Genomic DNA, 12282 nt, shown 5'->3' with positions numbered 1-12282 from the left:
TCAACCCCCTTTGAAGAAGTTTTTCCAAGCAGATGCCAAAGGGTACCAGGATATTTACTATTAAACAAACAAACAAACAAACTCAGATGTCTTACTGTTTCACAGGAGAGTTTAGGTCCAAGTCATAAATACTGCTGGAGCTGAGAAACTTCCTTCTCCTCCATTTTTAACACTTCTTCTCATCTGATGTTTACTGAGGCCTGTACTGGTTCTATTAGGGGGACAACTTTTATAAAAATTTTCTGTTTGCTTGAAAAGAACATGTATTTTCTAAAGAGTATAGAATTCTACATAGGATTGTTAAATCAAGCTTTTTAACTGTGTTCAGATCTTTTGTATTTTTACTGATCTTTAGTCTGATATATAATGTCAAGACGGTGTATTAAAATCTACTGTGATTGTGGATTTGTTCTTTCTCTTCTAATTGTATTAATTTTTTTTTCTATTTTGGGGCTATGTTATAATGTACATACAAGTTTAGGACTATCATATTTTCTTGATTTTTTTCCTTTCATCATTACATATTATCTGTCTTTATCCCTAGCAATATTTTTTTGGCTTAAACTGTATTTTGTCTGATGTAAATATAGCTATACCATTTTTTTGGTCAGTATTTCCTTTTTATTAAGATTTGATTTATTTATTGAGAAAGAGAGAGTGAGTGCACGTGCATGTGTGTGGCAGTGAAAGGCAGAGGGAGAGAGAGAATTTCAAGCAGACTCCATGCGGGGTGCAGAGTCCAAAGCAGGGCTCTATCTCACCATCCTGAAATCATGACCTGAGAGGAAATAAAGAGTTGAATGCTTAACCAACTGAACCATCGAGGTGCCCCTGTCAACATTTTCTTGATGAAACTTTTCCATTTTTTGTTTTCAATTTTTCTGCAATTTTATATTTTAGCTCTATTAGAAATAAGATATGGCTAGGTCTTCTGACTGATGAACTTGATCCATTTACATTTTATTTAAAGATTTTATTTATTTATTTGACAGAGAGAGATCACAAGCAGGCAGAGAGGCAAGCAGAGATAGAGAGAGAGGAGGAAGCAGGCTCCCTGCCAAGCACTCAATCCCAGGACCCTTAGATCATGACCTGAGCCGAAGGCAGAGGCTTAATCCACTGAGCCAACCAGGTGCCCCTACATTTATTTTTATTACAGATAGATTTGAACAATTTTTTGGTTTTATATTATGCTCTTTATTTATACTAATTTTTCCATTGTTTCTTCCTTTCCTTAGGGTGGAAGTTTAAATTATTGATTTGAGATATTTCTCCTTTTCTGAACCAGTCATAAAATTGCTGATTTCTTCCCCAAGCTCTGTTTTACATGCATCCTATAAATTTCGAGATGTTGTGTTCTCATTTTCATTCAGTTTAAAAGAAATCTGGTAAAGAAATTTTGTCAAAAATATAAAGAAGTCTGGGGCACCTGAGTAGCTGAGTCGGTTAAGTGTCTGCCTTTGGCTCAGGTCATGAAACCATGGTCCTGTAATGGAGCCTCACATCCAGCTCCCTGCTCAGCGGAGAGCCTGCTTCTCCCTCTCCCTTGGCCTGTCTACCCCACTCCCTTCTGCTGCTTGTATACTCTCTCTTTCTGAAAAAATAAATAAATAATCTTATTTCAGAAATAATCTTTCTGAAATAAATAAATGAATGAATAATCTCTTTCTGAAATAAATCAATAAATAATCTTTAGAGAACTCTTGTAACTCAATAATATGATAATATCCCAATGACAAAAATGGCCAAAGAATTTAAATATAAGATGTAAGAATGGCTAGTAAGCACAGTGACAATATGCTCAACATCATTAATCAGTAGGAAATGCAAATTAAAACCAGAATGATACCACTTCACACCCACTGAGGATAGCCATAAACAAAAAGACAATAGAGGCTACAAGGATATGGAGAAATTTTCACCATCCATTGCTGGTGGGACTGTAAAACAACAGTCTGGTCACTCTTGAAAACAATTTGGCAATTTCTGAAAAAGTCAAATATAAATTGCCATATAACCCAGCCATTCCACTCTTTGGTATAAACATGACACACAAAATGAGGTATAAAATTATATGTCAAAAAAAAATTATATGTCTATACAGACACGCGTTTCAATGCTCATAGCAGCATTATTCATAAAACCAAAGAGGGAACAATCTAAATGTCCATCAGCTACTGGTTGAATAATGAAAATTTGGTATATTGGTATAATAGAATATTACTCAGCAATAAAAAGGAAGTATTGCTACATGCTAAAAAATGAATGAACCTCAAAAAATTATGTGAAGCTTAAAAAAAAATCTCTGGACAGAAAGACCATATATTTTACGATTCCATTTATATGTAATGCCCATATAAAGCAAATCTATAGAGACAGAACACAGATTAGTGGTTTCCTGAGGTTGGGCATGGGAATGGGGACTGACTACAGATGAACATGAGGAATATTGTAAAAGTGATAGATATGTTCTAAAATTTGATTATAGTGATACTTGCACCACTGTAAATTTGCTAACAATCTTTGAATGAATACACTTTAAATGTGAATTTCATAGTATATAAATTATACCTCAATAAAAGAGTTTTAAAAAATACACCCTCCCCTGAGAACTAGACTAGTTCTGAATTGTTTGGAAATTATTTTGTACATTCTGTGCCTAAATGACCAATATTACATTCAAGACTTGCTAATGGACATAAATTAAATGTGACTCACAGCACAAAAGATGAACCCAGCAGGCCTCAATACTCGATGTCCAAGCTATGCCAGAAAGGAAAGGTCCAAGATCAGGGCCATGAACCTTTCTGGCTGCCTTCCATGGGGGGAGGCTGGAATGAGCTTTGTCCTGGGGTGACGCTCTACCTTGTCACTGATTAACCAGCTTTGTAGGAAGGCTGCTTCACTGACAACCTGCTCTGCCTGGAGAGTGATATCTGGCCAGGCTTTGGCAAGCAGAAAAAATGTCCACTCGCTACCACCAAGCGGCTAGTGATAGCTACCTGGAACTTCTGAAAGAGGCTACTAAGAGAGATCTGAATCTTTCCGATGAAGATGGCATGACTCCCACACTCCTGGCAGCCTACCATGGGAATCTGGAAGCCCTAGAAATAATCTGCAGCCGAGGGTGAGTTCAACCTAGTAGTTTTGATTGGAGACGGTGCTTCTGGTAGGATTTTGCAGACAACAGCAAGAAACAGGAAAGTCAATGAAAATATTTTGTCCTTTACAGACTGTGTAAATAACTGGCTTTTTAGAGAAAGGGAGAAAACTGCCTGGACGTGCTCCTTTCACACTAACAGCCGGCACCACGGGGATGGCTTGTCCCTTATGAGCCACACAGAGAATGATTCTGAGCCCTTAGGCTTTGTTATCTGCCTCGGGGATGGGACATATATTTTAATTCTGTGCTTTTAAAAATATTTTCCCTGAAATGTAAACGGTTGACTCTTTAAAAATGAATCACTGTTCTACTTGACTTGAAGATGTCAAACTTGATTGGAACAAATGGTGTGTTTTTTATTTTTTATTTATTTATTTTTTGTCTGTGGCATTATGATCCCACAGCCTTTTATTAATATTCAGTCCTAACTCAAGCCCGTGATTCTTCGATGAAGTAGTTGGCTTTACAAGCTATTAAAGGGAACCTCAGCCTGTCTGAACTTTACTAGGTATTAAATACATACACATGACCACACACCACCCTCCAAAGTTCTAATGCTGGAATTAGCTAGCTCTTTTCTTCTGCTTGTTACCAGAGGGGCTAGGCAGTGTTGGCAACTGTAACCCAATACATTAAAAAAAGGAAAAAAAGAAAATGTTAATAAAGGCGCTAAGTGAGTTAATTTCAAATTCGTACATATTGATTTATATATATCTGCAATGTACCGGCCATTTTATTGGCCACTGGAGATGCTGGGATGAACAAGAGAGACACCATTCCCCTCCTCATGGTGATCAGATTTAAGAGAGGAAGATAGAAATTAAGTAAGTCATGTTTGATATAGGTTACAAAGGGGGGAAAAGGCAGCACTAAATCAGTAACACAGGCATCTATCCCAATCCAAGGAGTGTGGATAGGCTTTCCAGAGCCTTGGAACTGGGACTTGAAAGGTGAGAAGAAGCTGGCCAGAAGATGGAAGGAAGAATGTTTCCCGCAAGTGAGAGCGCTGTGCATTCCAGACACTGAAGCTGAGCATGGCTGGGTGTGGATTTCACTGGGAGAGGCCAGGATTTAAGGAGGAAGACCAGATCACAAGAGCCTTGGAAACTCTGTTGGGGAGTTAACTGAACTTTGTCCCAAAGACACAAAAAGCCATTGTCAGGTTTACTCAGGGTAACTGACGTGGTAGATTTGTGTTTACAGAACTTGCTTGGGCACCTGTATAGCAGGCACAGAAAATGTTCCGGGGCATTTTAGTGGTTGAGATGAGAGACAAATTGGACAAGGGCAGTGGCCACGGGTATGAGGAAACAGGGATGGATTTGAGTGGCAGTTTGGATGCTGAATCAATTACAGTTGACTGGATGTTGTGGTGGGTGGAGGAAAAGGAAGCTCAAGTTGAGGCCCCATGTTCTGTTGTGTTAAGTTTCCCTGAGGTACACAGGTTGAAAAAAATGTTGTCCATGTTTTCTTAGGTTCCCATATGACCATAGTTTAGGAGCTGTGTGAGATCAGTTTGCCAATTAGATTTAAGGGGCTTAAAAAGGGAAACAAATTACAAATTGAATTTAGATGTTAATCAATCATTCATCATTGACAGTGGCTCACCGTGGTAACCATTAATATCCAATATCTGGCTTTGTTAAAAATTATTTCTTTCTTTTCAAAATTTAAAGATGAAAAGCAGTAATTACATATGTTATCTTACACTTGGAAGATGGCCCCAATTAACAAAATTTCATTTTGCCTATAAAGTGTACATGAATTTTTTTAGTTTTGTTTCTTTTTCTAATGGAAGCAAGTGATATACCTCCCTGATTTTTTTTTTTTCAAGATTTTATTTATTTATTTGACAGAGAGAGAGAGAGAGAGTGAGGGAGAGTGAGCGGGTACAAGCAGGGGGAGCCCGAGGAGGAGAAGCTGGCTCCCTGCTGAGCAAGGGGGCCTATGCAGAACTCAATCCCAGGGCCCCTGGATCATGACCTGAGCAGAAGTCAGATGTTTAACTAACTGAGCCACCTAAGTGCCTCTTCCTCCCTGATTCTGAGTGGAACACACACTTACTGCAACATTTTGCAGTGTTATTAGAAAGACATATTTAGGGGCGCATGGGTGGCTCATCTGGTTAAGCGGCTGCCTTCGGGTCATGTCATGATCCCAGGATCCTGGGGTTACCCTGCATCTGGCTCCCTGCTCAGTGGAGAGCCTGCTTCTCCCTTTTCCTGCCAATCTGCCAACTTGGGCTTTCTCTCTCTCTCTGTCAAATAAATAAATAAAATCTTTTAAAAAAAAGAAAGAAAGACATTTAATAAAATAAAAATCAAACCAATTTTCACAGTCATTAACATTTGGGCATATATTCTTCCAGACTTTTTCCTTTGTGAACATATACACACAAGCACATTTTCTCCCCTTATAAAAGGCAATCATGTTATACAAACTATTCTAAAGCCTGATTCTAATTATTTAAGAATAGATTATGGACCATTTGAACTTTTTTTTTCCCATTTGTAACTTTAAAGGAGAAATCTACTCCACTGTTTTTTAACAACTACATGGTTATGGTTTCATCATAATTTATTTAATCAGTTGCTTGTTCATGACATTTAAATTTGAATCCAGTCTTTTAACATATAAATAAGTTGAAATGAACAACCTTGCTTATTCATCTTTGTACAAAGGTCTAATATTTCCTTAGAATAAACTCTTAAAGGCAGAATTGTTGATTCAAGAGAGTGCTATGTTTTAAAAGCTTTTGGCACATATTGTGCCAGGAAATTTGAACCACTTTATAATTCCTTCATCAATGTTTATTTGCCAATACACTTGCCAAAACTGAGTATTACTATTCTTTTTAATCCTTGCTTATCTGATGGGCAGGAAAATGGTAGTACATTGTTTTCATTTACATTTCTTTGATTATTAGTAAGTCCAAATATTCTTTATGTAGAAAAACCTTTTTGAAAGACTGATATTGTTTTCTGAGAACAGCTTCACACACACACACACACAAATCAAATTAACTCCAAAAGAAAGAATTGAAAAGGACCAGATGCTCAGAGTAAGTTAATATAAGCAAATTGCCTATTTAGTGACAATACCAATCCAGCTTTAGAAACTGGTGGGAATAGCCTGAGGGAAACTCCTGAATTATCTTTCCAACAGTTTCATCTATAAATCTGAAATTTTGCATTTGAAATTTTCTTAAAATGAGACCCATCTTTGGGGTCATCCCAAGGTTTTCTTCATGTTCTTCCTCCTATTTTGAAAGGTTCATTTAAGTTCTCTTGAGAAAGGAAAATTCCACTACTTTACTTGTCTCAAAGCATGTAGATTTAACCTAAACTTCTTACTACCCTGAACATCCCCACCATAGCTCACTCCGCTCAGTAATTTCTTTTTTAAGTTCTCCAATTCAATAATAATTTCAGCAAATTTAACCAGTATGTTTTTGTTTAGGTTTATAGTACCATCTTGGATGTTTTTAACAATCCTTCTTTGATGTCTAGAGTACTTAAGGAGTCTTTTAGATATGGTGCTTGGTTAAAATAAATAAAAAGTAAAACTACACCTTTGGGGGTAAGGCACTACGTGCCCCCCTAAGGTATACATTTATGCAAAGGCTGGAAGAGCTTTCCTTTGATCCAAAACAAATCAGGAGGTGACTGCCCAACAGAACGGTCTTATTTAGTATTTGCTTTCCTTAGATTAAATTTCATTTTCTTACCTTCCTCTTTGCCTGGATTTCTCTCGCCCCCATCTCCATGCACTCTGGTCACGCTGAAATGTCCTCCTGGTCCCCCAGATATGCCATGTTTAACATCACCCATATGGGCATCTGTTCACGCTGTTCTCTGCTCAGAAGGAAGTTGCCAGCGGCCAGCTTATGGGCTGGATCTAGTCCACAAATGTGTTTTATTTGGACTTCACAGTATTTTTCTTTCTAAATTTGAGCCAACATTTCAAAAAAAAAAAAAAAAAATCCCGCATGAAATTCCTGACTTCGGGCTCCGTTTGGAAAATGGAAGGTCTGGCCATATCGTGTCCGCTGGGATTCAAGGTGGCAGTCAGATACTTCTGAACGACAGCTCTCCTTTTGCATTGGAGCTTGCACTCAGCTATGACTTTTCAGAAAGAAGAAACATGGCTCCATTCAGCTACCTGCTTGGTTTCTTTGGGTTGAGTCAGACTTCTGCTGGGAGATCCAACACAAAGGACAAAAAGACACAGGTGTGGCCCTCCAAGGCCTATTATCTAATTAGGGAGATTGGCACGTAAATGTTGGACTAATTAAGTAAGATTTCAAGTGTTAAAAAGTTGCAGACGCTATTACGGTGCTATTACGGAAATTCATCAGATGGGTGTGAGGAAAAAATAAATATATGAAATTAGGGATTATGAGTTTAGAGACAAGGGAAATTATAATGAAGTTTATTGGAGATTAACTAGGTACCAAGCATATGTCTAATGCTTTATGTTAACTTTTTCACATAACAACTCCATGAAAATTATCCTCATCCTCATCCAGAGGAGAACACCGAGTCCTATAAAAGTTCAGCTTGAGGCCTTGTAGCTGGGCAGGTAGAAAAACCGAGGTGTGTTAAGGTAAGACTCTATTGTGCTGGAGACCATTCGACTTCAAGACAGGCCTGATCCCAGGTGTGCTGCCTGTGTCACACCAGACCAATGAGTTAGGCACTCAGAGCCTTATTTTATCCCTCTGATAATTATCCTGGTCTTTATCCAAGAAGGAGATGGTGACAGTTTTGGCTGGGATGGCACTGAATGTATAGATGCTCATAACTGAAGAGCGGGAGGAGATCAGGGGTTCCCAAGAGGAGTTATATATCTGATCCATTAAATTACTGGACACCGGTTGGGCTGCATTAAGCGGTAGGACTCTTTTCAATCTGCAGTGAGCCTATATATCACCTTGGGATCTTGTTAAACTTCAGATCCTGATTCAGGAAGTCTGGGCAGGGGTCCAAGATTCCGCATTTGTAGAAAACTAGCCGCCGCCGGCACTCTTAGTGAAGCAGGGACCATACTTGAGTAGCACGGAATAGTGGAAGCGCCCCAGAGCGTTGAGGTGGCTGTCGCAAGGGCACAGACCTTCTCTCCTCTTTCCACATCCTACTCACCAAGAATGTCAAGAGGCCTTCTCAGGCCCTCTTTCCTGACCTCCCACAGGGCCAGCCTGGGGAAAGTTTAGTGAGGTTCTGATTTGGTGATCTAGTCTAGGGTTGGGGAAGATGACCTTTAGTCCCTGTATTATTAGAGTTCTCAGCAGGGGTTTGGGCTTAAGGCCATAGCCATAGTAACTATAAGTTACTACTTTACTTTCTGTTTGTGTTTGTAACTCACCATCTCATAGGAGGGGTGCGGTTGTAGCCTGGGGCAATATTCCATTAGGCATTCATTCATCTCACACAGGTTTACTGAGCATTGACCAAGTGCCTGTTTCTGTGCTGGCATGGGGTTTCTGGCCATCTAACAGTGCCCCCAATTCCACCCCAAACTGTTATAGAACTATTCACATAGGGGACACTGTAATTACAGGGAAGTAAGTTGGGGAATCAATGGAAATGTTCTACCCTTTATGTGAATACTTGTTATAATAGATATGGTTACCTACCCAATATCCATTCCCCTCTTTTTGCTGATGGGATCCCAGTTTTGTTCAGTTATTTGTTTTCCTACCCGTGACTCTGGTGAGGTAACACTGTTAGAGTGAAAACCTGCTCTTACCAGCTCAGGAGAGATGATTCTAAGTTTTCAGAAGTCTGAAAGTCTGTTAAAGAGTCATTACTAAAAATAAAGTATTTAAACTTAAAATTTAACAAACTGTATTTTTAAATACTCAAAACTTAACACTTCCTAATGATTTGAGTACATTTTACTACTATCTATACTCTTAAGATTTTGCATATCTATTATACCTATATGTATGGTGGGAATAATTTATAAAGGTGTGGTACCGTACATCTCTTCCCAACTCCATGTCCAGTAATAGAACATTAGTAGCTTGGATTTTGCCATGGTGGGTGTATTTACAACCAAAAACTGGCACATGCTATAAATCAGAGATTTGATCTCCCCCCTTAACAGGTTGTTAAACATTTACCAGCACACCACTGGATAATCTTATCCCTAACTGCGGGGGAAGATTTTAAACTACTTAAGTTAAAAATGGTAGCTCTTTTTCTCTTCCTAGAGAAGAGAAATGGCATGTGACCCAATTGTGGACAACAAGACATGAAAGTTGCTTTTTTGGGAGAGTTCTTGGAAAGCTTTCCCTGCTTCTAAAAAGGAGATAAAAGGTAGAGATGAGCTCTTTCTGTTTCTGATCCTATGATGGCTAGATGTGATATAGCTGGACTTTCAGAATGCTGAGGCAGGATTAGCATTTTTATTATTTATTTTTATCAGTATTGCTATTTTTTTGGACCTCACATTCTAAGAAAAAACACTTTTTGCATGTATTTTTCATATTTTCTCTTCTAGAGGGGACCCCAATAGATGCGACATCTGGGGAAATACTCCTCTGCACGTTGCAGCCTCCAATGGTCATACCCACTGTGTTTCATTCCTGGTCAACTTTGGTGCCAACATCTTTGCCCTGGACAACAACTTACAGTCTCCGCTGGATGCTGCTGCCAGCAGAGAACAAAATGAATGTGTTGCTCTCCTGGATAAGGCTGCCACTGCCCAGAATATCATGAACCCCAAGAAAGTTATCAGGCTGAAGGAGCAAGCTCAGAAGAATGCCAGGAGGCAGATCAAAGAATGTGAGAAGCTCCAAGAGAAGCATGAAAGTAAGATGGCTCGAAACTACAACAAGGAGGAATCTGGGACTCTTTCCTCCTCCATGTCATCCCTTTCAAATGCTTCTGCTCCTGGTACATTTGGGTCCCTGTCTAAGGGCATTAAAGACACCTTCAAGATAAAGTTCAAGAAGAACAAAGACACAGCAGAGCAGGTAGGAAAGGAGAGCAAAAGTGAGCAGAGGAATGTGATGGAAGTGTTCAGAGAAGAGGAAGAAGACAGATTCTCAGGGGATTTCCAAGACAAGCTCCAGTTCTCAGAAGAGGAGGGCAGTTGTGTGCAACATGAATCCATTCTCAACCGTCCAGGTCTAGGAAATATTGTTTTTAGAAGGAACAAACTATCAAGTGCCGAAGACATCTCAGACAGCAAGAGGGAGTTAGGGTTTAAAATGAGCAGCGAATTGCTGCAGAGACAAAGAGCAGCAGAGGCTGATGAAGCTGAGGTTGGTAGAGAGGAAGAGGACAACAGCCGTGAAGACGATCTTCCTTGGGGTGAGGATGAAGTGGAGTGGGAGGAAGATGTGGTTGATGCTACTCCTCTGGAAATATTTTTGCAGTCCCATCATCTGGAAGAATTCCTTCCCATTTTCATGAGAGAGCAGATTGATCTAGAAGCTCTGTTGCTTTGCTCTGATGAGGACCTTCAGAGTATACAAATGCAGCTTGGTCCCAGGAAGAAAGTTCTTAATGCCATAAACAGAAGGAAGCAGGTGCTACAACAGCCTGGGCAACTGGTCGACACTAGCCTCTGATGGAATGTTGGGTCCACAGGGTGAGCCTGCAGCAATGGGGTGATGCTGTGGCCCACTGGAAACACTCAGGCAACACTCCCTCTGCCCAAAGCCAGACCACTGGAATTGGTTTCTAGAGTTTCAGAGATACCCTCCTAAAAAAAGAAGCCCAAATTGTACTCTGAGAAATACTCTATACCTGTGTACTCTGACCACCAGTGAGCAACTCAGGGAGACCTGGGAATAAGAAAAGGGTGTTTCTCTTCAATTGTCTTTTTGATATTTTTGTGTATAGAAAGTGTCAAATGGATGACAGAGAAGAGAGAAACTTTCTTTACTTTTCCAACTTTGGGCTTAAAAAGTATAATCTCTCATCATGCAAGTGTGGTGCATACTTTTTAATCCTCATAGCCTGGGGACTTCCAACTCCAGCTCTGTCCTTAGCTCTATGACTTTGTCTGTTGATGGAGACTTGACTTCCTCACTGGCCTGAGGATTCACGCCCAACTTGAATGTATCTAACCCATCGACAGATGTTTGCATGTTTACAAGTAATGGACATGGGTCTGTAATACTCCTTCCTGGGAACAGAGACAGAGTGGCACGTAGGGAGAGTGAAGAATGAAATAGAATACCGGGTACCTTTTATAAAATATGAATTGTATCTCCCCTAAATTCATATATTGAAAACTTAAGCCCCAACATAGCTGTATTTGGAGGTAGGACATTTAAAGAGTTGATTAAGGCTAAATGATGTCATAAGGGTCATAAGGGCCACAAATGGATGGTGTCCTTGTAAGAGGAAGAGACACTGGGGATGCACATGCACAGAGAAAAGGTCACGTGAGGACACAGCAAGAAGACAGCCCCCTACAATTCAAAGAGAGAGGCTTCAGGAAAAACCAAACCTTCCAACACCTTGACCTTGCACTTCCAGCCTTCAGAGATGTAAGAAAATAAATTTCTGTTGTTTAAGCCACCCAGTCTGGGGTATTTTGTTACGGCAGTCTTAGTAGTCTAACACAGTGCTGAAGCAAGAGGATAAGAGTGGAGAGAAAAGAAGGATAGTGAAAAAAAGTCTGACCTCTTTGATAATTTTCCTAAAGGTAAGTGGCTTCTGAGATTTCAAAAAGGGGGAAAAAAATCTAGGTCATTTGTAGGAGAAGGCTGATAATAAAAGGAAATTTTACATTTTCTTTTTTTTTTATTTTTAAAGATTTTATTTAGATCACAAGTAGGCAGAGAGGCAGGCAGAGAGAGAGAGGGGAGAAGCAGGCTCCCCGCTGAGCAGAGAGCCCGACGTGGGGCTCGAACCCAGGACGCCAGGATCATGACCTGAGCCGAAGGCAGAGGCCCCAACCCACTGAGCCACCCAGGCGCCCCGGAAATTTTACATTTTCATGCTTGTTATGTGCTTATCTTTTATTTACTGTTGTCTGTTATCATTACCACATGTCTGAATACATGTAAATTCTGCAATATAAATCAGCAGCATTGCTGCTGACATTTCTGAATGGCAATCCCAAATTCAAATCGAAGCCCGAATGAATAGCTAAGCTTC

At 39.8% G+C, this 12282-nt stretch overlaps 1 protein-coding gene across 1 annotated transcript; it reads left to right on the top strand.

Annotated features, from left to right (window-relative positions):
- The first annotated feature begins 2905 nt into the window (after positions 1-2905).
- On the top strand, positions 2906-11701 carry ANKS4B (ankyrin repeat and sterile alpha motif domain containing 4B). The gene is made up of 2 exons (XM_032843974.1): positions 2906-3127; positions 9668-11701. Exons 1-2 carry the CDS (start codon positions 2964-2966, stop codon positions 10740-10742), a joined length of 1239 nt encoding a protein of 412 aa, XP_032699865.1. The 5' UTR covers positions 2906-2963; the 3' UTR covers positions 10743-11701.
- The last annotated feature ends 581 nt before the right edge of the window (positions 11702-12282 follow it).

The sequence above is a fragment of the Lontra canadensis genome, unplaced genomic scaffold, assembly GCF_010015895.1.
Source record: "Lontra canadensis isolate GAN:19392208 unplaced genomic scaffold, GSC_riverotter_1.0 scaffold146, whole genome shotgun sequence".
NCBI classification, from domain to species: domain Eukaryota; kingdom Metazoa; phylum Chordata; class Mammalia; order Carnivora; family Mustelidae; genus Lontra; species Lontra canadensis.
The sequence above is the reverse complement of the archived record's forward strand: the minus strand, read 5'-3'. Positions and strand labels throughout refer to the sequence as shown.

Excerpts from the sequence above, each read along its gene's own strand:
- ANKS4B (XM_032843974.1), top strand. The coding sequence starts at position 2,964 with ATGTCCACTCGCTACCACCAAGCGGCTAGTGATAGCTACCTGGAACTT. Across the intron at positions 3,128-9,667 it reads GAAATAATCTGCAGCCGAGG|AGGGGACCCCAATAGATGCG; the intron begins GTGAGTTCAACC and ends TTTCTCTTCTAG.